Source organism: Anas platyrhynchos, chromosome 7 (assembly GCF_047663525.1).
Source record: "Anas platyrhynchos isolate ZD024472 breed Pekin duck chromosome 7, IASCAAS_PekinDuck_T2T, whole genome shotgun sequence".
Classification (NCBI taxonomy): Eukaryota; Metazoa; Chordata; class Aves; order Anseriformes; family Anatidae; genus Anas; species Anas platyrhynchos.
In genome coordinates this window covers 15,076,259-15,097,325 of record NC_092593.1, presented here as the reverse complement: position 1 = coordinate 15,097,325, position 21,067 = coordinate 15,076,259, and the positions used below count along the sequence as shown (strand labels likewise).

At 44.6% G+C, this 21,067-nt stretch overlaps 1 protein-coding gene across 4 annotated transcripts in view; it reads left to right on the top strand.

Moving 5' to 3' along the window:
* The window catches only part of SEMA5B (semaphorin 5B), a 261,873-nt gene that overhangs the window by 166,497 nt on the left and 74,309 nt on the right, over positions 1–21,067 (top strand). For all 4 annotated transcript variants that reach the window (XM_038181972.2, XM_038181977.2, XM_038181974.2 and 1 more), the window contains exon 7: positions 10,933–10,995. In XM_038181972.2, the coding sequence (XP_038037900.1) occupies positions 10,933–10,995 (63 nt within the window). The remainder of the gene's footprint in view (positions 1–10,932; positions 10,996–21,067) is intronic.

Genomic DNA, 21,067 nt, shown 5'->3' with positions numbered 1-21,067 from the left:
CTGCCAGGCCTGGGCGGCGTTAGGTACACCCAAACTTTTGGTGGTGGGGTAGGAGAGGGGCTGACAGCCATCTTCCCTAAGCCGGCAGTCCAGTTTTCAATTAAACTGTGGAGCATTTCCATTCTGCAGCGATAAATGAGAGGCTTGAGCACTGATTCTTGATAAATCAACCGCATTACTTTTATCCAGACTGGCTGCTAGTGCTTCTCCGAGAGAAGCGTTCGATTTTATATTGATCGGGTGCTGAACACAGCCACTACATGTGCTGCTGGTGACGTGATGGCATTTGGAGCGTAAAGCTTTTGATCCAAAAGTAAAGAAAAGTGGAGATTTGGGTCTTGTCAGCCTTGTCATTTCCCCCCCGACCACTAAAAGTGTTGCTGCATCTCAGAGAGGTAAGGCTGCAGATAACTGTAGGCTGCTCAGAGCCTTCCAGTGTATTTAGGACTGGATGGATGTTGGCTTCACACCTAATTGGGATTGCTGGGGAGAGGAGTTGGGGGAAGTGTACAGGGAATTCAGCACTGTTGGTTCTTCACTTTCGCGGTATTTAAGTGTTCCTTGCTGATGGAGCACAGATGGTCTTAGATTAAGGAAAAAACATGCCAGAACTGCAGGCTAGGTTCAGACTGGGGAGTTAAGCTTGACATGAAATAAGCAGAAGGCTGTAATTAGCTTATCAAGAGCATTAGGCACCTGGCGGAGGAAAGCAGGTATGAAATGCACAATGTAGCTATGGAACAATTAAAAAAGATACTGAAATCTGTTTTACGAAGCATGGGGGGGCTTTTCATCGCTGACTTCCTCTTCCAGCCCAGCCTGGTAGCATCTGAAAAGTTCTCCTGATTCTTGGTTATCGACGATTTATCAGAAGTGTTCCTGACAGCTTGTGGTTGTGAGTACCAAACCTCTTAGAAACCAGAGAGGCTAAAGGTCAAAATCTGTGTGCATTGCCAAAAACTTTCCTGGAAAGGTTGCACCACACTTGCTTGTGCACCATGTGCGCTCCCTGACTGCAAGTATCAGTCATCTCGCTGCTCCCTTCTGTTCTTTCTGCCTGTTATTTTGCAGCCACCTGACGTCTTTCACCCTAACCATGGGGTTCATGGTTAATGGGGTGAGGATTGCCATTTAATTGTAAGCAGCAATGCCCATCAGAGCTCAGCTGAGTGTTCCGCGTGCTGCCACAGCACACGTCCAAAGCCTGCTGTCTAGGAACAGGAGTCTGGGTTCTTTCTCTAGATCTGCGAAACAAACAGAAATTCAGACATATGCTGAACTTAACAGAGAAAGTACAAAGACTCCTTTTTACTTAAGCTGAGGACTTAGAATTTGTTTTGCTCATATTCTTGAAGCTGAAAAGCTGTTATTTAAAATGGGGAAGAGCAGAAGGGAAAGTCTGGTTTCATTTTTGGTCCCCATGCAGCTTAGGCTCAGGCAGCATCTCTGTTCTTACCCTGCCTTGCGAAACTTTCCCGGTCTCTCTGGCTTGCTCAAAACTGGCCCTGGCTAATTAAAGTAATCTCAAAGCTTTCCTTTGGTCTCAATAGTGCATCTTTCACTTAATTAAAGATTTCCAGTGCCTTTTTTCCCTTTTGGTTGCACTACAGCAAGCTTAAGTGCACAACCAGAAAAGAATGTTGATAGGGTAAGTTGAATCACATGCACATTTTATTTGTTTAATTGCACACTGCCCCCTTTTTTCAAGCCAAGACAGGATTCAACCCATGCTCAACCTCTTATACGATTTTAATGAGAATATATTGCAGTGTTTGTCATCCGAAAGAGTATTAGGCCCCCACTAATGCAATAGATGTGATTTCCCTAAAGAAAAACAGGAGGCACAGAACAGTGAAAATGTCATCCTGAGTTCTTCATTAGTCTCTTTAATACTGCAAGATGTGCTGATTTTGATTCCTGAATCTCAGCCTAATTGTTGGGAGAATCGGATCCAAATTGGGCATTTCCTCCAACTTATTTTAGCTCCTTCTCAAAGCAAACAAGTAAATGCTGAACAAGTATTTTCAGTGATGTAACCTGGAGAGGAATAAAGAATGCAAGACTTCCCCACTTCAGAAAGCTGATAATACACAGAGGTTTCACATGTGATTCGGTGATTACATTTTTGATTTGAAGCATATATAGGGAGATTGCTTTTCATAGCTGAACTCTTAATGTGGGTGTACAAAAATGCACTCGGTTGACTGTGCAGGATTTGTCCAGTCTGTCTCAGAAGTGGAAAAAAGAAAAGCGTGTATAGTGGAGAACCCTTAACATCTCTACATAGCAGTGAGCTTCAAAGAGACACAATGGCAAAGAAACCCAGGGCAGAAAAATGAAGGAGAATAAAATAGCCTTGCTTGATGCAGAAGTACAAAGGAGACTATAGCCATGGTAAATTGATTTTGTACTGAATATGGGCTGGTCCATTGGGAGGGTTTTTGAACCTCCTATTCCAGAAATCATTGTGCAAAACAGTGAGAGGAGGCTGCTTAGAAGTCTTGTCACATCCATCAGTGGAGCACACAAAGAGGAAGGAGGGATTTAGCTGTGAATGGCGACTCTGCCAGAGAACATAAAGGGGTGGAGATGGACATCTTTTGGCGGTAGAGGGGCCTCGAAGGAGGAATTGTCCCCACTTTACCAAAGGCGACCATTGCTGTGACTCCATTCTTAGTGGCTTCTTAGAAATAGCTTGTTGTACTTTGTTTGTAGCTACTGAAGAAAAAAAAAATACAAAACCTGTTCTTTACAGAACAATCGGTGCTGGAGGTGTGAGAAAGTGCTGTGTGGTGCCCACCTGGCCAGAGCCAACCACACCTTCACGCGCGCCGGCTGTACGTGGATTCCTGACCTGTTCTCAACTGCAGTGAATTTTTCTTTAATCATTTCTGACTGAGTATATTTTAACTTCTTTATTTAGTTATTTCACTGATTTACCATATAATCTTACGTCTTTGTAATCTCCAGTATATTTAGTAAATGTTTGTTGTCATAAGCTATAAACTGAATGTGACATGGCAAGAAACCAAATTCTGCTGTGGATGTTAATTACCCAATATGCTAAAAGTCTCCTCTCAATTTCTGTATGCTTTTGATCTTCAGTAATAGGAAACACTGTAAGTCATCCTTCCCTAACATCTTCCGTGCTGTTTTCCAGTTCTGGGTGTTGTCATTCATTCTAAACTGGCTACAGGCGAGAGCTTTAAGGTCTTTTTTCACTTTGCATGCCAAATGTCCCCGTTAACTAAGGCTGTCAATTTGCATTTGGCCCTATCCATGCTTTTGCACACTTAAAAGCAATAGAAATATCCAGTGGATTAACTTTTCAAAGAGAAGGTGAGTATTCCCATATAGCACTTGCAACTAAATCATTGCCGTGTTAAGCTTTCAAGCTACGTGAAGTACATCATCAGCAAAATGAAATCATTGCCGCAGACTGGCATTTTTCTTTACATAGAATGATAAAAATACAAACAGTAGATAGTGGAAACAGAAATCCAGTGCCATCTTTATCTCTGTTCTCCAGAGCTGTATCTTTCTTTCAAAGTAACATCTTGGCATGTTCATCTAACATTGCTGCATAAATATGTTGCTGTCGGAGTGTGCTCAGCATATAGCCCCAGCACAGTGTGTATCCCTGCTTCCTTTCCTCTTATAGGCAGCGCTACAATCCGATCTGCTGCTAAAACCTGTAATTTGGGCATCATCCCTGGCTGCCACGAGCCCTTCAGTCCAGGTGTAGCATCTCTTAAGGCACACCCTTAGCTCCCTGTGTGACGAGGTCACCAGTGTCCTTGCACCCTTCCACCCATTTCCCTTTCCCTGGGACAGGAGCTTGCCAGGAGCCCTGTGCTGCTGGGATGTGCTCCCTGTGCAGAAGGGAGGCTGTGGGAGATTTAAAGCATTTTACTTTGCACTTGAGACAGGACAGAAGTGTGAGCAGAGAGGGTTGCCATGACTGAGGTGATGTGCAGTGGCTCGTCAGGCTGGGATAACTGGATCAAAGGCAGAAGAGCTTGCCTGTGAGGAGGCTGAGCCCCACTTCTGGCAGGTGTCACAGCGGTGCTCCATCCAGATGTGCGCACAGTTGGAGAACATAAGGTGGGAGGACAGGCTTGTCTCGAAACCAGTGAAGCTTAGCAGTGAAAGCAGTCTTAGAAGCTCCCCACCCCATCTGAGGGGTGCAGATGTACACCGTTTGTGTCATCCTTGTGCAGTTGGTGAGCCGGGGCTGAGAAACTTGAGACCATTGATACTGCATTTCTCATGCTCAGGATGTGGTAAGAGTTCGTGAGATGCAGGGGAACATGAACACCGAAAAATGGTGTCCTTTGGAACTGAGCTACAATCTGTTGTTAAAATGAGGCAGCCCTTCTTTCTGATGAATTTTGCCTTCCTTACTGCGCCCGAGCATGGCATCCCCTTCTGTTCTGGTGCAGAGCGGTGGTGCTCAGCAATCTACAAATGCCAGGCCAAAATCCATCACCGGACAGTAAGAGCCTGATGTTTGTTCACAGAGAACAGATCTGATTCTGAGATGAAGTTTATGGGAACTGGGACCCACTGATTTTGCCTGTTAGCCAGCCTTTGTCTTCTAAGTGTTGGATTTTGAGGCCTTCCCAGACGGTTGCAGCCCAGCCACTACCGCAGAGCCACTCAGCTGGGCCCGGCTGGTGATGTGCATGTTGGGTACCTCCTTTAAACTAAACTCAGAGCTTGAGTTTTACTGCAGCCTGAAGGCTCTCAGATCACTTACGGGAAATCAATTAATTTGATAAAACACCGAGCAATTCCCTTCATCCAAGTCCCCCCCATACAAATTGACCAAATCCTGTGGCCATCCCTCATACCTGTCACTGCACGCAGCGGTGACCTGCAGCGTGCGTGGTGCAGGATGAAGCAGAACTATTTATTGAAGCTTGCCATTATGTCATTTTGGTATTAGTTATCTGTTTATCAGGCATGTTTATCACAGTTTTAATGAATTACCTGCGTTGGAACTTCAGAAATGGCCTCTAGGATATTAAGCTCCTGCGCTCTGTTATGAAGAAGTTGGATTTCAATAAGTTATTATTTATAGAGCGCTGCAAATGTGCCTCGTCCTTGAGAGACAAAAGCCAATGCTTCTAAAAGGAATTTCACTTTCCACTTTTAGACTGAGGCAACAGGTCTTTATGGAGAAGTCCTGTAGGTTTTAATAGGGAAGAAGTAACTAAAGTGGTGTAGAAATGTTTTTTACAATATGCTTAATAGAAACCTAAGTTAAACAAGAACCTTTTCATGGATTTTCTGGACCCAGCCTATAGAAATGACTTTCAGGGGGGTTTTTATTTCTTAGTGCTATAAGACTCGGTGCTTACCAATTTGTGTGAAATGCTGTAGAATTTGCCTGGGGGAGGGTAGATTAACACTGGTGCTGTCTTCTGTGGAGACTGCAAGGTATATAGAAACAGAGAAATAAACTTAAATATGGATTTGTCATTATCTGCAAGAATTCTGTGGCTTGTATTTTAGAGGTACAATACGTGTTTATCAATATGGATGAAAAGGCTAAGGCTGCCATCATGTAGGGAAGTAAAGTGGCTTCTGAATTGTCACTGCCTAAAGGACTTGCCTGCACCCTAATTTAGCAAAGTCCTTAAGTATGTGATTAAGCCAAACTGGCCTAGTAGGGCATGTAAATATGTTCATTGAAGTTGGCAGTATTACAATGCAGTGCAGAAGCATGGTCCCTTGATAATCCCCTGTCCCCAGACTTGGAGAAGAGTTTCCATACCTTGCTGTGAGATGAGCTGGTCAGAGAGCAATTTCTAAATGTAAATAAGAAATACAGATTTAGGGCTGGTGTAAGGAACGCAGGAAGCTACCTTTGGAGCAAGTCTTCCCTGTGCAGTTACTGGAAAGGAAGATGTAAAGAAATACACAGGGAAAGAAACGATTCTGCCAGCTCAGGTCTCCAGTGCACAACCGCTGCCATCCCACAGCACCTCCTGCCCTCCTTCCTCACGGGTAACTCAGCAAAGGGTGATGTGACCAGCAGACTGGCCAGGGTGCCCTGCATGGCACAAGCAGAGAACCAAATCACCTCTTATTCCTTGGGCAGACTGAGAAGCCTCCTGCATGCACTGCAGAGGGGTGATGGAAATGGAGGCCCCTGCTGCTAGCAGTCCTGCAGGCCTGAGACTGGCGGACACGGCACTGCTGCTGCTGCCACCGTCAGCAGGAACCCGAGGAGCTCAGCACCTGGGAGAAAATGCTGGGCTTCTCACAGAATCAGTTCCTGGTTTTCTGCCGTAAGCCTGTACTTGTTTGTTCATCTCCTTCCAAACATACACCGTGCACATTTTTGTGTTACACTTTTTCCCCATAACAGGAGAGAACAGCATGATTCCCGGCCTGTCTGCAGGCGTGCGAGGCTGCCAGTAGCTTGTGCAGAGCATTTATTTAATGGGAGTGAGGTTGGTAACAGATGGATGGGTTTATATTAAGAGAGTTTAGAAACTAAGAATGGGTTTAATTTACCCGATAAATACGCATGTAACCTATTCTAGTCCAATCTTCACTTTCTAGTTTTAAAGCAGTGTTCAGGTTTTGAGCAAAAAGCTCCAGCAACCTCTGTTGTTTAGGTACAGTGCAGGGATTAGTCTGTGCTTAATCTATTAAATTCACATGTGGTGGTTGAATTAATTATAAATTGCTGGCCTGAATGTAAAAGCTGGTCCACAGAAGTTGAGGAGATTTTCACATCAGCATGTGAGGATGCACACACCTATTGATAACAGGACTTGCTAGTGACAGGCAGGTACTTTGGATGCCAACACTGGGATGTGCAGGTAATTAAATAAGTGTATCTAGAAAGTTTCTCTCAGCAGTGTGTGCTGAATAACTGATTTGACGGCTTATGATGAGCTAGAATTTCTAGATCAGTGTTGATCTGCAGCGTGAACTGGGAGCAAACCGTGATGCTCATAACTTATTAGAAGAGACGTTCTCTTTCTTTTTGTGGTTGGGTGTAGCATTTGAATGCTTAGATATGCACTGAGCATAGTCACTGTAATGCATTTCTGTCAATTTTCTTCTTGGCCAGTGTTGCACCGTGTGCATACACATCGTTGTGTGACTGTAGTTGTTCTCCTTCATGTGATTTTCTAAAAATGCTTACATAACACATGCCTCCTCCCCATTTTTCTTCTTTTTTTTTCTTAAAAAATAAAAAAAGAGCCTGCAGAGAGCTCAAGAACAGAGATAGAGATGGATGTGAAGAAGCAGCTATCCATGCAAATGTGCTGAATGGAAGGCCCATTAATTGCATTTTCAGTTCAGAGACTGAGTTGGTAGCACTCTTGTGCCTATCAGCGCAGATGGCTGGGCAGTCCTGCTCATGGTTTGTGTGGCTCTTCCCTTACACAGCAGCTGCAGCCCTGAGCTGCTTGTTTCATTCATACAGCATCTGAATCCAGTGCTCATCCATTCTGCACATGGACCTTGTGGTTGTACAGGAGGTGCTCGAAGTGACTGGGAACACTGTTACAAGCTGCATTTCTATGGGAGATGCAGAAGGGAAGGGATGCTCTAGAGTTTGTAAGGAACTGATGTGAGGAGCTGAAATGCTGTTGGTAAGGATGTAAGAGGAGGAACTGCTGATGTCCTGCCACCCTGACAACCTAGAAATGTGTTTGCTTGGTTGCTTAAGCATGTACGAGGTAGAGAAGGAGCTAGGAGGAAGAACATACCGTCCTGTATTTGTCTGTAGTCTTGCTGCCAGCTTTGTCAAATCTTCATCCAGGCTGTTTTCCATGACCCATGCCACCAAAGTTGTTTTTTTGCTGCATGGGTCCAGAGGTGTCCACTCTGCTGCTTTTGATGAGCAGATGTAGCAGGAGATACAAAAATAATCCCAGATATGTTTTCTGGAAGCTAGGAAACTTAAATGGCTCAGACAACTGAGAAAACAAATTATAAATTCAGGATGATGACCCAACTGTGTGACCAAAAATGTCTGGTGGATACATTTTGTACCACAGCCAAGAGTGCAGAGGCAGCTTTCAGCAGGAAAAACAAATAGTATTCACTTGGTTATAGTTTGAGTTAAGGGCAAAAAGAATCTAAGGTAGAGGAAGATACTTTAATTTGGGAAGGAAAGGCTTGGGCTGAGCATGCCAGTGAGATGCAGGAAGTAGAGCGCCAGCATTGCACAGGGAGTTTGCACAGAAAGCCCAGGACAACAGAGATGACTGCAGTAGGATCTGAAAAGACAGCTGATCAGTCAAGTAAAGAAACCAAAGCTGGAAAGCTTATGCTAAGGTGCCAAGCTCAGAGATCTGAGGCTGCCCAGGACCTCTCGCCAGCTCCAACCCAAAGGCTATGACCACAGATGTATGAGGGCTCCGGAGAGCCTGGCAGAAGGACTTGTCTAGGCTTTGGGTCAGCTGGCTGGTACATGCTCATACCCTGGAGTACGATATTTAAACACACATTTGCTGCTTGGCCTTGTAATTATATTTTTATTATCGACATGATGTTCTTTGCAGGGTCATGAATATTTTCGTTGAGTCACTAGAGGTCATTGGAGTTACTCAGCCCTCAGACTAGTTTCTCCCTGTCCCACCAAAGATTTGTGAGACTTGTAAAATATGCTCCGGATTGCCATATAGCTTAATTAGCCTCTGAGCTCTAATGAAGTGCAGCCTGACTAATGGTGCAGTCACAAACAACATGTTCCTGTAATTTGGGCCGTCACCAAGAACTTCTGTTATCACTAGACTCATCAAGGTGGTGCTTCAGAAAGCTGAAGGGCACTGTTGCCTGATGAAATGCAGCGTTTCGCACCAAGAACATAGCTGGAGGGGATCGGTGCTCTGACACGAGCTGTGTTTGTGACGTGCCGCAGAGCCGTGGCTGCAGGTGGCTGGCAGCAGGAGCGAGGTGTCCCCGAGGAGCCTTGATTCTTCTGCTGCTCTGCTACGATCCCACAGGAGCCAGAGCATTGATCGCTGTAGTAACCCACAATTTTTGTTTTCATTTTGGCCTGCCAAGCACTGTGAAGTTAAACCAGGCAGTGTAATGGAGAGTGCCCTGTCCCCGATCCTGAAATGGAACGAAGAGGCACCTCATAAGCGATCTCTTTACTGGAGTTGTTTTATATTAAGCTTCTCAAAAATTGATCCATGGTCCAAAACCGCCGTGGACAGATGAACGAGGGCCAGAGCTGGGACTGGAGATCAAAACGCTGCCGTGTAGTTGTTTTGCAGATGTCAAGGCTTCCTGGGAGTTGCCAGTCAAAATTTCTTGCTGTTCTGTAACAGCTTATCGCAGCGAGATTTCTCATCTGATGACATATCTCCTCTCAGGATATGGCTACATGATCCTTTCCAGCAAGGACTCATCCCAGCTCTCACACAAACACTTCTGAGGCACAAGCTTTTGGCCTTCAGCCTGGCTTGGACTGCAGCGCATGGGAGCTATTTCCCAAGCGACTCCCAGGGAAAGATCTCCACTCTTCCCTTCTCCCATCAAACCTCTGCATGTGCTCATAAAGCTTTACTTAAGCCAAATTGAACTGAATTTTCAGCGGATGGACAAGATAGCATTTTTTGGAGTAAGGAAGAAATACGCCTTCTCCAAAAGTTAGATGTATAAATGCATTTCCTGGGCGGTGGCAGTATTTCTTGTGGTTATGAGCAAATATCTTCGTGGCACTATGGTGGAGTTGTTTGTTTGCTTGTTTTTTGGGGGGCAGATTCATCCCCTCTCCTTGGTAGTCTCCTATCTTTCTCCAGCGAGAAGCAGGATTTATCATGTGTCAGGGGGACAATTTCTATGGAAGACTAGGGTCTAAAAAAAATAAAATTGGCTGCGCTGAAAAAGTTCAAGAAGAGTTCAGATCCGGGCCAAACTTTGAAGCCATTTCCTGTGTGGGTAATGTACTGGGAAAAAAAAGAAATCTGGCTCTTTTAGGGGAGCTTTGGATCTGTATCTGAACTTTGCAAGCATGGCCTTTCCCTGTGAAACAAAGCTATTTTTCTTGTTCACAGAATGATGTATTATGTATAGCATGGATGTTTATATGTATTTTCACCTCCAGCTAACAATACCTGCTTGGATTTGTTAGAACTATTTTTAAAAAGTACTGGGGGGAGGAAAAATGCAGAGGGCATAGAACGGTTGGGTATGTTTCTGATTTTTTCTTAAATCTAAAAGTTATAACACAGCTTTGCTGGTCTTGACCTTCCTTGCGAAGGAAGGGGCCACTTTGCTCTGAAGGAGTTATGCAAGGCTGGCTGGGGACTCCCACCATCTCTTGGTCCAGGTCTTGCAGTCCCCAGTCAATTGGGCCCACCGCATTTTACTCCGCCTCAGGGTCTGGCCCCATTTCTCCAACATCACCAGTCACCATCCAGCCTTTCTCCACTCTTCTCGTCTGTCTGGGTTTTGCCTGTCCACCCACAGTTCTTGTTTTATCCAGCTCACGTCACTGCAGGATTACTTAGAAGGTGATAATCTTGAGGGTAAATTTCAGGAGACCACCACATCTGTACACAACTACTGGGTTTGCCATTGGGAATGTTTTTATTTTGGTGATGAGGGCCAGTGGTTTTATACAGCACTGTCCTGCTTGAAAATGGGTGAGGACTCAGCATCTGGGACTTGTGTCTTGGACCTTCCAGTTGAATGATGACCAGAAGTTGTATTTACATGTAAATTAAAGCCTTGCCTTTGTTAACATTCCAGTTGCTTCTGCCTCTGGACATTTCATCTATTTATCATTTGTGTGCACTGTGAGCACAGTGGGAGCGAGATACATGTTTACTGTCACAACAGCTCTTGTAAATTGGGCTGTATAAATTTCTGGAGATGCTTGTTTTTGGGAGTCTCCAGACGTGGTGGTTGGTGGCATTGTCGTGTGACTTGTGCGTTTTGGTTTCTCAGGCAACAGCATGGGGTTCAGATGAAGACACCAGGAGGTCCTGTCAAAGTAAAGGGAAAACAGAGGTAAGTTTTCCTTTGCTACAGCCATGCTATGGGTGAATTTATTTACATCATTCCATTAGAAATCCCCACAGGGAGCATCTGACACCAGCTTGAGCCCATAAATCTGCAGCTGTTCGGAGCTAGTATCACAAGTGCCCGAGCACCACAGAGCAACCATTTCAAAGGCTACCTGTCCAAGTTATTAGACTTGCACTACATGAAATTTAAAGGTAATTTCACTGCTGGAGAGGACGCAGTTTGTGACATATCAAGGATCAGTGTGCTGGAAAATCCAGGGAAACATCTTGTAGTGGGTCTGAGGCTGGTCAGGTTGGCTTAGTCTCAGTACTCAGCAGCGAGCCGTTGGCGTTTGGCCACATGGGCCTGTGTCTGATACTTGTTCGCAGTTAGAGCTGATTTTTGTATAATTCCCTTGAACATGAGAATTGAATCCGCTAGGACACTGCAGTTCTTTTCAGGTGGAATGTCACAGAGCTCCTTGGGAGGCCAGCACAGTCTGCTAAGCTGCGGTTCAAACCCAGAACTGTTTGAACTAAGGCGTGCTATCTCAGACGTCTGAAGTTTGCAGGCATTTCTGACTGAAGCACGGGTCCTCTTCTGCCCCACTTCTGAGAAACTAAAACAAAACCATGTACTGAAAACAAGAAGTATTTTGATTTTTCAAATGTGGTGTTGGTACTGTTCAAACACGTTCAGGCGTTAACTGAGAGGGTGTCCTGTTGTCCTAAATATTATACCACAAAGAGTTTTCAGTCTAAACCAAAGGAGTTGGAAGATAATCATGATCTTTGCTGTAGACTTGGACAGTCAAGCAGAGAGTGCTTGTGTGGCTTGCCCAAAATCTGGAGTTCTGCCAAGTTCCAGTTCAGTGCTTCAAGCATGGGATTATATTATTTTCCATTGACCACATTCATTTCACATAATAAACTGTACGTGATTATTGTGTTAACTTGCATATACACAAAAATGTCAGCTTGAATTTTGTAGGATGAGCAACAAAGAGCTTCATGTAGTTTTGGAGAATAGGGAATATCAGTATCCTCGAACATGTTTTAGAGTTTGTGTAGGGACTGCTTTGTATAGGAAAATGCCAGCCACTAGAAGAAGAACCCAAAAGAAGATGAACAACATTAAAAAACTCTAAAACCCAAGACACAAGGAGTTTTTTAATCTGTGGTCTTTGAACTTTAAAACGTATACTCTAAAGAAAGGATTTTACTCTTTACTCCCATTGTAAAAATTTGTGAACCTTAGTCCATTGTTCATGAAGAATTTGAATTTATAACCCAGAATTATTTTGTCAGCCCCCAGATAAAACCCTATGAGATTCCATGCACTCGACTGAACAAATTCTAGGATAATTTCAATTTATTATTTTTACTGTCATGCCAAAAGAAAGCAATGGTCTGAGCATTTTTGCTGCTGCTGCTGCCTCCACACACTGCAAAGAGTCTGCCAAATATTTCATGAGGATGGTGCTCCAAACAGCTGAGTTTATGCTGCTTGTTATCCAGAGCTTAAAATCGTTTGGTGGGTGCAGGAGCCTTGGATGTGCCGTTTTGAGAAACAATAATTAATCAGATTGTTAGACACTTCTTGACATACAATTAATGGCAAACAGAGGTGTTGACTAAGAGTATGACAAGAAGACATGGAGCTACGAAGAAAGGCAGAAGGATTCTGCAGTAGATAAGTAAACTCAGATCTCCCAAGTCTGTATTTACTTTTGCCTGTATGTCCATGGATGAATCCCTCCTGGGAGTCTACACATTCACTGCTCATTACACTGTAGAGAAATGACTTAGTGCTAGCTCCAAATACCACATAGAGCTTAGCAAGCTGATGAACAGCTCTACTCCAGCTGAGAAGTCCAGCTCTGACCTCGTGTCTTTCTTTGGTTGGGTAAATGCATCAGGCAAGGGCAACACAATGTGAATATTTCTATTTATGCTGTGTGATAGTGGTACAAGAACCAGAGCTCTGTCAGCCTCAGCTCTGCTTTGTCAAAACTTGACTAATGGCAGTTTTCTACATAGCACAGATGATTTGATGATAAATATGCTCAGAATTGTCAGGCACTGAGATATGTGGTGATAAAGGCTAGAAATAAGGAGGACCTTTGGCTCTTAGATTAATTCACAGTGTAGTTTGGGTAAGTTATATGACTGGTTCATTTTCCTTACCCGTTTAATAATGTCTTTATTTTAAGATGAAGTTTTCAAAGCTACCTAGTGTATAAAAATGCCTTTTTCTTACGCCTGTTGAGTATCTAAATTGGATTCTCCCTGCTGCTTAGAAAATCTCCTCCTAAAATGCCTGGAGTTTTACCATAAGGAAAATAAGAAGTACAAGAGTAAAAGCTACAAAATGCTTATCACGGAAAGATAATTACCATGGCATGATGATCACTCCACATTGGAGAACCAACTGGACAGAGAAAAGGGAGATGAGAAATCTGTTTCCCAGATTTAAGGCCACTAGGTCTTTTCCTCGGATACCTTGTGTAGCTCTGGCCAGAAGTTTCACCTGCCTGTTCCAAAACTGAGCTCAGTAACTTGTCTTTGGCTGCTGCACCTTCCTGAGGAAGGCAGAAGGTTTTGAATCAAGCAGGCTGACTGCATGCTTTGCTGGCTTGATCAAATGGCTGATCACCTTCACTGTTAACAGCATGTACTTTATTTCCTGTTTGAATCTGGATTCAGTTTTGGGTGTCTGTGTCTCTTTTTGCCCTTCTCTTCTAGATTAAGGAGCTCTTTAGTTACCAATATTCTTTTTTTCTTGATAAACCATTCATATGCTCTTGTCAAGTCAGTACTTAGACTTTTTGGTAATGTAAAAAGCTGAGCTCTCCAAGCTGTTCTCTAACTCATTCCTCCACTGCTATTGAATATTTTTGTGTCTGTTTTCTGCACACTCCAATTTTTCACCTGTATTCCCACGTCAATCTCTAATGCCTGAATGTGATTAAAATAGTCTTCCACCTCTTCTTCGCCCTCTGTTCATGTACTCAGCAGTTCTTCTGTCACGGGAGATCATGCAGAATTGCCTAGTCACTGTGACCACTAAATCCTTTTCACAGTTGCTAGTTTGGGGATGTAATCTCCTGGTCTATACATAAAGTCCTTTTGTTCCTTACTTTTTAATGTATAATATCTTTTAAAAATGTATTTTGTTTGTTGGGTATAGCTCACCAACCAGCCTAATATATATGTCTGCTTTGGCTTCATTGTAATTGCTATTTTTCTTTTCATTGGGTTATCCACAAATTCTGGTTAGGAAAAATGTTGATACTGGACCTTGCCATCTGGGTCCCTGCTAGAACAGCAACTTTGTGTATGATTTTTCTCAGAGGACTTCATTTCAGTCCACGCATTTATCAGATTTTAATCCTGTAAAGTACATGTACTTGAACTCCATTTTAAAAGTAACTCTCTACTATATGTCATGCGGTATTAAAATATACACTTCAGAAAACTCTCTTTCATTTATATTGCTATTTTTGTCAACCAAAGCTTGTGGTTTCCTCAAAGAATTGTATGTGCTTTATTTGCCATGTCGCTGGAGATCCATGCTGGCTTCCTCTAGTAATTATTCCTATTTTTGCAGCATTTATAAAATGCATCCTGATCAGCACCTTAAAACTCTCCCCTGGAAACCATCCACCATACTGAGACAGACTGCAGAGAACAAAATCGGCGTTATGCTGCCTTTCTTTCTGCCCTCCAAGTGATATCACCCAGAGGTTGTAGTTAAAATGAGCGATGGATAGAGTGCAAGGGGAAGAGGTGCCACTAGATCAAAATGTATTTAATTTCATTAGGAGCTGCTCAGCTTCTAGTCTGTAATTGGTTTGTCTCTGCATAACAGCCCATCTACCACATCTAAGGAATTTTGCCTGACATAGAAAACTGTGGCTTTCTAAACACGCGCCCTTTGGTCTTTGTCTTGTCTGAGCATAAAATTATTTGTTCACTTTCCCAAAGCAGCACACCGCCATTTCAAAGAGAAGGGAACTGTTTGTGAAAATGGCAGCGCTCCAGCTCTTCCGTGCTGTCCTAAGGACTTTGGGTAGCAAGGGGAAAGATGATGCACTGTAACGCTTCTGGAGCAAGAAAGAACCGAGGGAAGCATGTGATAGGGATCCAGCTACTGTTTGTCCCAGACTGGCTGTCTCCCTTTCCTTGTATGATGCCCTGATACAGGCGGTTCTTGGATTCACACGAGGTTGCAGGGAAATCCTGGCCCACGGTTTCAACCCAAATAAATGGGTTTGGCTCAGACGTTGCTAGGCTAATGGAGGAATCTGCTATTTTAGGCCTTCGAGTGGCTGTCATTCAGAGGAAGTGTCCTCTGGTCATCTAATGTGGCTGGGAATTGCCATACAAAGAACAGGCACCCAGATCTGACAGGCACCATATCAATCCACGGGTAACTGCAAGGCAGACAGATGTTTTTTCTTCTCCCCTTTCTAGCTGTTTCTAGAAATCTGAACCTCCATACCTACTACTTCTGCTAAACTATCAGCCCCCTAATTTGATTTGAAGTCCTTTAAAGAAAACTTGGCTGGAAAAATCATTAGTGATTCTCTTTGGTATTTATGGCACTCAGAGGAGAAAGACAGCTTGGTCGGGGTGTTGGCTTAGGCTGATTAGTAAACTATTTGTCCAAAGAAATAACATAGATATCTAGAAGCATGTTAATAACACTGCTCAAAAACATGCCAGGTTATGATTTAAAAAAAAAATAAATTGGGATGAACTGCAACAAATAAATATTTGCTGTACTCTAAAATGTCATTAAGGGTAAACACGGAGTTCTGGCCGGTTCTCTGAACTGCAGGCTGTACTTCAGAGCCAGTGTGTTTACTTTTATAGTAATAAAGGGCTTTGGGTGTGGCTGGTGTAGCTAGTAAGAGTAGCTAAACAGACCAGAGCATCCAGTGGTTGAGGAGCAGGGAGTGCGGTGGGACCTGCCAGATCAGCGGAGGACAGAAGTCCTCTCTTCCCACCACATGTGTAGACAGCAGGAATAATCTGGCCAGCCAGCAGTGCAGGAGCCTTCTGTGGGCACAGCTGCCAGCACACTGAGCCGTGAGTGTTTCTGGTTGATCTACCCCCGGATGCCTCCTGATGTGGCTCCTGCTTTCTCTGCTGGCAGCCTAGCACAGTGCTGCTGGCTGCGCTGACACCGAGCATCGCGTTGTCCTGCCGCATCGCTGGGGGCCAAACCTCAGGAGTAACGTGCAGGATGACTTGCATCAGTAGGGAGACAACCTCCCATCATGGCAACATCTCCTGAAACCAGAATTCCTTTCTTTTTGCAGCTTCTGGATTTTGTTAGAGTCTTGTAGATGTAGCCAGGAGGAGCTGAATGGAAAAGAGGAGCCAGGTTTCAAAGAAGTAACCCCTGCCGGTGCTGATCTAGCTAGGGAGAACAGGCAGGCTTTGGGTCGCTGTGGACCAGTCCTTATGAGTTTTTGGTAAAACTTGCTGTTTCTACTCAAGATGTCCTCATTCCCCACGTACACCCCCCTCTACCTGTTTTATCTCGCTGTGTTCTGGCCTCAGTGAACTCCTGGCAGTGAGCTCTGCAGATTAATTGCACGTTGTGTGAAACTATTTTCATTATTTTGTAGCTCTGTTAGAAGGCTGTAGCTGCATCTTTGCCAAGTTTCATCCTATTTCTCCTCTTAAATACCCTGGCCTAACCCCAAGATAAATTTCCATATTCTGAAGAGTTTGTATTTCTTACTGAGGACAACAGACAACCTGAAACAGCTATTTTCCTGATAGAGCATGTAACTGTGTTTTTAGTCTATGATCAAAATGTATTGGTATGTGATGAAATACTGTTAGCTAAAAAAAAAAAATCGAAAATCAAAAAGCAGATCTCAGAAAACAGCTTGAGTGGTTTATTCAAAGTAAAGGCCAATTAAAGCAGTGCCTATATACGGTTAGGCCTTCAAAGGAAAAATGCCTCTGTACAATGAGATTAAGGGCTTATAACATTTCAGAACTCCAGTGTTCGGAGATGACAGATGAAACGACTCAAGAAGCACCTACAGCTGGCTTATTCTTTGCATCCTGAAAATGTCTTTTAGAATTTTACCTCAAACTGAAGCCAGCAGGAGTTCAGCCCCTCCATTTGCTGGTCTGTCCACGCGAATGAATGGAGTAACACTTTGGGTTTTGGGGTTGGAAATGTGCTTTCAAAGCAGGCTGACATCTGTATTGCTAGAAAGAGCCCTGCTCCTACCCACAGCGGTGGACATTACGCCATTCACAGACACAGTGAAATCTAAATGTTGCAAGCCTAAAATAAATGAGAATGGGCTTAAAGCGAGGAGGGGCATGAGGGGATTCAATAAAGATTAAGCTTTACCAGTGATGTGCGCCTCCTAGGAAAACAAGGGTCATTAGACTAGGGGAAAGTGATTTCTGCTCAGTCTAAGGCCTTGTCTGCAAAAAGCACCAGTATCCGGTAATTTGGAGGAAGGAATGAGAACCCCAAAGTCAATAACATGTATTTCAGAGGAAAATCAGAGATATGTTTAATGCTCCGGCTGTGAGCCACAGGTTTTTATCAGCCCTGCCATATATTTAATGATAATCCCAACTAATATAACTGGGTTATTCTCATTAACCATATAAATATTGAGTCTTCTCCCTTTATTTAAATCCTTAATCTCATGATCCCAATAATACTTTCTGGTGATGAGATCTGCAGTCTGATCACACACAGACTGAACCGTCTGCTCCATGATGTGAGAGCAGGATCCAAACATTGTCTTGTCTGGACAGAGCTGGGGTTCAAGCTTGCCAGATTTTCCAGCCATGTTAAATAAAGCCCATCTGAATTTTGCCTCCTGTACAACTGAATTTTCCAGGCCCGTGGAAGAAGCTGCACTAAATAGCTCCCATTTTCTGTAAGTGCTTGGGAAATCATTTTACTAACCAGTTGCCTGAGCTACTAGTTGTAGAGGGGAGCACGGTGAATAACTTTTCTGAGCAGATCCCGGCTGGCTTAAAGAGCACAGAGGGGAGCCCGTCCCTTTCTAGTTATTTTGAGAACAGGGCAGAAAGGGGACCTGATGTAGATGTCACCAACAGTGTCTCAAGAAAAATCCCACAAGCTGGAACGTTTTAGTGGTTCAGCTTCTTCCTTGCTTTTGTTGGAAGTTGGCATAGGCTGGCAGGGGGCACAGCAATAAGAAATGCCAGATGAGCACAGGATTCCTCTTGGAGCCCGGCAGGTTAGCCAGGTGGGGTGTGGGAGTTAAATCTTTGTCCCCATCTTGCAGGATCTCCTCTCGTTCAGAGTGTCACCATGGCAAACCTTCTAGCACCTGTGTGTTTCAATTCACCCAGCCCGGAGGACAGGAAGATAATGCACGTCCATTTTAGAACATTACTTAATGCTCTACAAATTGCTTTGAGACCAGTGGATGAAAAGTACATGTGATCGTTGCTCTTGCCCCAGGAGTGTGGAGCCCTTTTACCATCATTAGTAAGGCAAGTCCAGGGAAAAAGCCTTCTCAGAGCCTAGGCAGTTAATTCAGAGGGATATAACTGTGGTGGGATATGGCCCACACCTGGTAGCAATGTTATCTAAGCAGAGGAGAAGAAAACATCCACCAGGCACCCCAGTTTCTGCCTTTTACAGCCAGTGAAATAATTATTGGGCTTGGTACATCCAGTTCCCTGAAAAGTATCAGCTGTCAAATGTTTCCAATCTAACACCTCATCTGCGCTGCCTGTGCTCTTTTGCTCTTTGCTAGCACAGTTGGGAATGGGCTGGAAGTCACAGATGAAATATTTTGGTGCAGGTTCAGACAGCAGCAGATATATTGGCTCAGTATGGTTTTTCTTCTCTTTCAATAAATAACCTCTGCTTTTGACTGAATGGGTACAAAGAAAGCCATGCTTAATTAGGCCAAAATAAGAAAATATTTTACCAGCTTCCAGCATCCTTATCAACCTGGGCTACTGCGCCTTGGAGTAAAGTGTGCAACAGATGCATCCAGCATGATCTCACAGAGAAATTATTTTTTGTGTTCTGTCTTCTCAGCTGGGAGGATTTTCACAGAAATTAAAGCTTTAATATAGGTCTGTGCAAAGAAGAGAATTCTGCAAGTTAGGATTTGAGATTTCTGCAGGACGGAGTTTTATTTAGGAGTATGTTTAAGTACTGGAAAAGAGTGCGGCAACATTAGTGGTGTTGGCTGGCTTAGGGCAGATGTTGCGCTCAGGCCGCACGGCGCAGAGGAAGGTGGAAGCAGAGGGGAGCAGGTGGATGCTCTCTTATTATGTGAAAGTCGTGTACAGAGCTGCTGTCTGGGTTAGATGCCAAATCAATCATATTCTGGAAAAACTCAATGGGGAGAGGAGCCTGTACTTTTTAAATCTCATTTCCTCAAGAATTTCTGGTCCTTCACAGTTAAATATACAGTGGTCCTAGGATTACGTGGGATTGGGTAACTGTGCAGTAAAACAGGAATTACTTAACGTGAAATGCAGACCTGGCTAGGGCAGGGAATAACCTGCAGGGCTCACAGCACCACAGAAGGGCAGGAGGGGGCAGAGACGCTGGCAAGCCCTCATCAACCCCACTGTGAATTTAAGCTCTGGTTCCTCTGTGCCAGGGGTTGTGTGTCGGATCCCCAGATCCCTGCTGAGGTCAGCCCCACTCCATCACCTCTGTGGCCTCTGCCTGGGCCGGATGAGTGCTCCCAGGCTGGCTCAGGGCACAGTCCCTGCACACTTCTCCGTTTAGGATGAGCCCCAGACGCTGTGCCCATGCAGTCGCTCATCTGCGGCCACTGCCGGGGGGGGTTGCTAAATGCCATTCTCCAGCAAGTTGATTTCCATACAGCGAATAAAAGGAGATGGTAGTTCGTAATCCAGCTAAACAAGCCTCTCCCCTTTCCAGCTGATACGGAGTGTTTTTACACTGCTGAATCTTGCAAATGAAGTCTTCAGGGAGCTGATCAGCAGCGTGGAGTGCTGTGAGACGGGGAAGCTCGCAGAGTGATTGCTGCTTACAGGAGAAGCGGTGTCTGCAGCTGGAGGCTCAGCTTAGCAGCAAATTATGATCTATTGGAGGGAGGAAAGCAAGGCAGCCGGGATAACCCAGCTGAGGTTGTTATTTTTTAACAAGTTCCCGTCTCTGTTTACAGTGGAATATAACTGCCTTTCCTCCCTTGGAGCCCGTGGGTGCCACTCACAAGCCATCCATCGCTCACCTCCTCCTCTCTGCGCTGCTCCCAGAGCCCAGGGCAGGCAGCCTGGTTCTGGGCTCAGCAGGCATCCCTCAGCGGGGCTGTGGGGATGGATCTCATGGCAGGGGGCTGCCACAGGCTGTGCTGGCACCTCCTCTCCCTGCAGGTCACCTCAGAAAGCCCTGGCCTCTCCCTCTGTCACTGAGCATCCCAGGCACACTCGGCTGGTCTGACCTGCAGCCCACCAGTGTCGGGATGTGAGGCTGCAGGGGGAAGGAGAGGCTGAGAAGAGGGGTTTTGCTATTTCTCTCTGTCCTGGCCTGAAAGAGAAACTCCTTCCACTATGGAAAATCCTGAGCGTGGAGCCCCATGGTGGAAGGAAGCAACGGTCTGTCCAAGCACATGATTCTCCCATTGCAGAGAAGTTCCTGCTGTTTTCCTGCTACACCGGCGTGACTTCTAGTGCAGGGAGAGCCTCTGCCCTTCACCAGAGTTGTGTCTGGGTAATGTTGTCAAAGCTGCAGCACTGATGGGAAAAGCAGGTCAGAAATATCATGGAAAGAGGGAGGATTCCTCCTCCAATTTAAGCAGAAAGAAAGAGCCAGTTGTGTAGCTAACACAGAGTCAGCCTGATGGATAGCATCCTACCAGAGATTATTCGTGCAGGATTGTGGTCAGAGAAGTAAGCAGCAAAGTGGCCTTGCTCACGGAGACTGCTCGCTCCCTACAGCTGTGCACTGCTGCAGCACTTGATGCAACAAATCTTGCTCCAAGGTAAAGAAGGTGCATTCCAGCTCCCACACAGGTACTTTTTAATGTAATAAATAACCCCACAGTCTTCTTTTCAAAGTTCGT